At 38.8% G+C, this 3,749-nt stretch overlaps 1 protein-coding gene across 1 annotated transcript; it reads left to right on the top strand.

The window, feature by feature from the left end:
* Positions 1 to 846: 846 nt before the first annotated feature.
* LOC133848275 (uncharacterized) lies at positions 847 to 3,528 on the top strand. The gene is made up of 4 exons (XM_062283773.1): positions 847 to 1,174; positions 2,216 to 2,382; positions 2,472 to 2,689; positions 2,750 to 3,528. Exons 1-4 carry the CDS (start codon positions 891 to 893, stop codon positions 2,978 to 2,980), a joined length of 900 nt encoding a protein of 299 aa, XP_062139757.1. The 5' UTR covers positions 847 to 890; the 3' UTR covers positions 2,981 to 3,528.
* The last annotated feature ends 221 nt before the right edge of the window (positions 3,529 to 3,749 follow it).

Here is a 3,749-nt window from a genome sequence, read left to right as displayed (position 1 = left end):
CAACTGTTGCCCAACAGTTGTGAAGAATTACAACAAGTTGACAAACTAAGCTGCTGGTAATCAGAAGAGCTTTACAATGATTTCGCAACTTAGAATGAGTATATAATACGAACTTTGTAATTCATTAAGTTGATTGAGAAATTTGAGGAATTTGAGCTTTAAAGGTAAATGTCATTAAACTTTTCTATCTAATCATTCGTACTCTTCATTAATAATAGTACCATGGGTCAATAAAATAAATATTATTATTTATTTATTATATATTAGTATAGCAAGTTTCATAAATTAGAATGTGAAAAAGAATTTGGTTAATTATATTTATATAAAATGCCTTATAAATTCGAATATGGAATAGAAAATCCATATTTCAAATCACATTGTGACTACATTTTATTTATACTCAATATGAATTAAAATACAATACAATACAAGAACCAACCACAAATTTCTCGCAGTGCACTGCTGCAGCTGCGACTGACACACATTAGAGACGACATCATTTCGTTCTCGACGAAACAAAACACATGTCGAAAACATCGAGAACAGAATGAAAATCAAAATGCAGAACAAAACCGAGCTGGAATCAAAGTCAAAGTTTGGCCCAAAAAAAAAAAAAAAAAATTACTGTGAAGCGTTTCAGCTGCGTGAGTGAGAGATTTAAGGATTGAGGGATTGGGCAACATGGCAATGGACAAATTCGGGAGGCAAGTGAAGTAGGAATGTATGAATGGTCAGTCATGAAGACTGCCAAATCATTTGCCATCGATGTGTGAGTTTATTATTTCGTCTTTCGGTTCCACGAGTATAAAAGTCCAACAGCAGCTGGCAGAAGGAATCAATTATTAAATTTGCAGCCAGGCATCAAGTTATCATTAAGTGCTTCTGATAGAATGTGTTCGCATCGTGTTGCCAGGATAATTTTCTGCCAGCTTCTGCTGCTGCTTGGCCTCCTCATTCTATCGAGCACTGTTGAGGCACGTTGGACTGTGCGTCCCAGGCATCCCACCACGATGAGGACAACAACAGCTCAGCCCGTGGATCGCCATCAACATGTGCATCATTGGCCGCCTTTGGTGGCTCCCAAGTTGCCTGATTCGCAGCCAGCTGAGGACGAAAGCATTCGTGTGATCGATAACTTTGATCAGCGTTTCCCAGATGGACAACATGAGTACAGGTGACGTTTGTTGTCCTCAAACATATTCCTTTTTAATTGCTTAGATTTGTATCATAGAATTCGTAAGTGTTTATATCGTCATTGTTTGTGACTTGTGCATTCCATAACAGCTATATTCAATTTATATATAATATATTTATATTTCTCATTATCAATTACTCCACTGTTGTACCTAACTCTTCTCATTTTTGCATTGGTTTCTTCTTAAATCCTATTTTATTCAATTGTTCACTTTACAACTACTAACATCTTAGCTTTTTTGGATACTCAACTGTTCACTTATTAAACATATAACTTGTCAAAATTTAGTTTCTCATTTATTTTCATTGGTTTAACTCTTCCTTTCTAGCTCTTCTCACTGTCTTAAGAGTTCTCTTTAATAAGTCTTCATTTCTCATATGTTCTGTGCCTGAAAGTATCCACATCTGAACTCATAAATTGACCACTTCTCACTTGTTTTCATTGTTTAACTATTTCTTAATAGCTCTTCTCATTCTAAAGTTGCTTTTATCTTGATTTTTTATACCCGCTAGTATTTGGTTATAACTTTTTTCCTGTAGGAAATGTATGAAGCAGGCAGAAGGAGGCATCTCCGACCCCATCAGTCTGTCTGTCCGTCCATATGAACTTCTACATCTCAGAGACTATAAGGCAACCCATCCTAAAATATACGAACTGATATCTTCTTAATTGACATATTCTAAACTAAACTATTACCACAAAATCATTTTTGTTCCCTTTTCAACTGTGATTTTCTCTTCTCTACTCAACTCTTTTTGGAAACTCTTTTCAGTTCCTCATTTTTGAACTGTTCGATTCAGAAGAATTCTCCTCATTTCATATATTTTCTCCTTTTTGAACTGTTTCCTGTTCTCGAGTCTTTACTTCCCGAAAGTTCACTTCTCACTTTAACTGTTCTTCATTCATTTCATAATTTCCTTCTCGCTTGTTAACTGTTCACTTCTTCTCATTGTCACTGTCGCAACTTTTCACTCAATTCCAAATTCTTTCCATTTTACAACTGTTCTATTCTTGTTTCAGATATCAGCTAAGCAATGGCGACACTCGCTATGAGCGCACCTATTGGCTGCCCGTGGGCAAGAATTGGGTGCTCGCCCGTCGTGGTTATTATTCGGTGCCATTGCCCAATGCGAAGTACTCGACGGTCTTCTACCGAGCGGATCACCATGGCTACCATGTGGACACACGTGAGTAGAAGGGCAAGGGGGAGGGATGGGAGAGGACAATTGACGCTTCAGTGTGTGACCGAGCGTAAAATTTTATGCCCAAAACGCAGACACATTATCCGAGGAGCAACCGCTGTTGCCGCGCACACTGGAGTTGCCCCATGACCTGGCTGAAGCAGCTGAAGCAGCAGCAGCTAAGCGAAATTCAATAAGCGTGCCAGAGCGTAACGAGACAGCGACAGCGAAAATGGCGATAGAAGAGGGCGAGGCAACCCGAAGCGAAAGCAGTGCCAAAGTTCAAGCTAAAGTCCAGAAGCAGCAGCGAAATGTAAGCTAGCTTCCTCTCTATGTTTCACATATAAGTATAAAAAGCATGTTACAATTGCAGCAACTGAAACTGAAACAGAAAGAGAAACAGACAGAAACAGCGACAGCGACAGAGACAGAGATGGAGAACAAAACCAAGCCATCAACTGTGGCCAAAGTCGACGACATTTTGGCAACTGAAGTTGAACCAACTGCGGCGGATGATGATGATGATGATGACGCTCTTGTTGTTCCTGACGATGATGATGATGATGATGTGACGGAAAGCACCACAACAAGAAGAGGGAGGTGAATGTGAGGCGCGGATAAAGATGTGAATGACGCTGGGTAAAGTGACATCAAATAGCTGCACGTGTGACGTGGCAGCAGCTTCAACTCCATCTCCATCTCCATCTCCAACCCATTCCAATTCCTTTTCCTGCTTCGGTTTCTGCTTCTGCTTCTGCCATGGCCACTGTCACAGTTAGTGGCTTTCCGCTTTTCGCTCTGCTCAACTGCCAGGCTTCAGTTGTTCCAAATCAAATTGAAACAATTGCCGCAGTGCCACTTGCCATTGAGCACTGAGCTGAGCTGAGTTAGAGGAGACGACGAGTCGAAAAGCATTTGGCCTAACACAATTTATCCACGAAACCAACTGCCAAACTCTCTGGCAGATCGAGCAAGACCAAGACGAAGCCGAAGACGAGGACGAAGACCAACTCACTGATACACATCATCATCAACTGCTCACATTACACCCAGCATCATCACATTGCCATCACACTTCAAATTCGATTTGCCCCCAGCAATCAAAATTATATAAAATACAAATAAATATTTTGGCTCATATCTTCATAAACATTACTTTATTCAAAATACGTGTTTTACTTTTATGGCAATTCAATTAATCAAAGTCAATTGCCCTTTATAATAAAATATATATTATAAACAATTTTTGAGAGTTTTAGAAAAAAAATGTCAACCCTTGAAAATTTTAAGAAAAATTTATAAAATGAAGTGAAATTTATAGCATTCAATTGAAGACAATAAAGTTGTATACAATATTTACAATGTTTTAAAAT

The sequence above is a fragment of the Drosophila sulfurigaster genome, chromosome X (genome assembly GCF_023558435.1).
Source record: "Drosophila sulfurigaster albostrigata strain 15112-1811.04 chromosome X, ASM2355843v2, whole genome shotgun sequence".
Classification (NCBI taxonomy): domain Eukaryota; kingdom Metazoa; phylum Arthropoda; class Insecta; order Diptera; family Drosophilidae; genus Drosophila; species Drosophila sulfurigaster.
The sequence above is the reverse complement of the archived record's forward strand: the minus strand, read 5'-3'. Positions and strand labels throughout refer to the sequence as shown.

Coding starts and splice junctions, on each gene's coding strand:
- LOC133848275 (XM_062283773.1), top strand. CDS start 891: ATGTGTTCGCATCGTGTTGCCAGGATAATTTTCTGCCAGCTTCTGCTG. Junction 1,175..2,215: donor GATGGACAACATGAGTACAG/GTGACGTTTGTT, acceptor TTCTTGTTTCAG/ATATCAGCTAAGCAATGGCG. Junction 2,690..2,749: donor TCCAGAAGCAGCAGCGAAAT/GTAAGCTAGCTT, acceptor TTACAATTGCAG/CAACTGAAACTGAAACAGAA.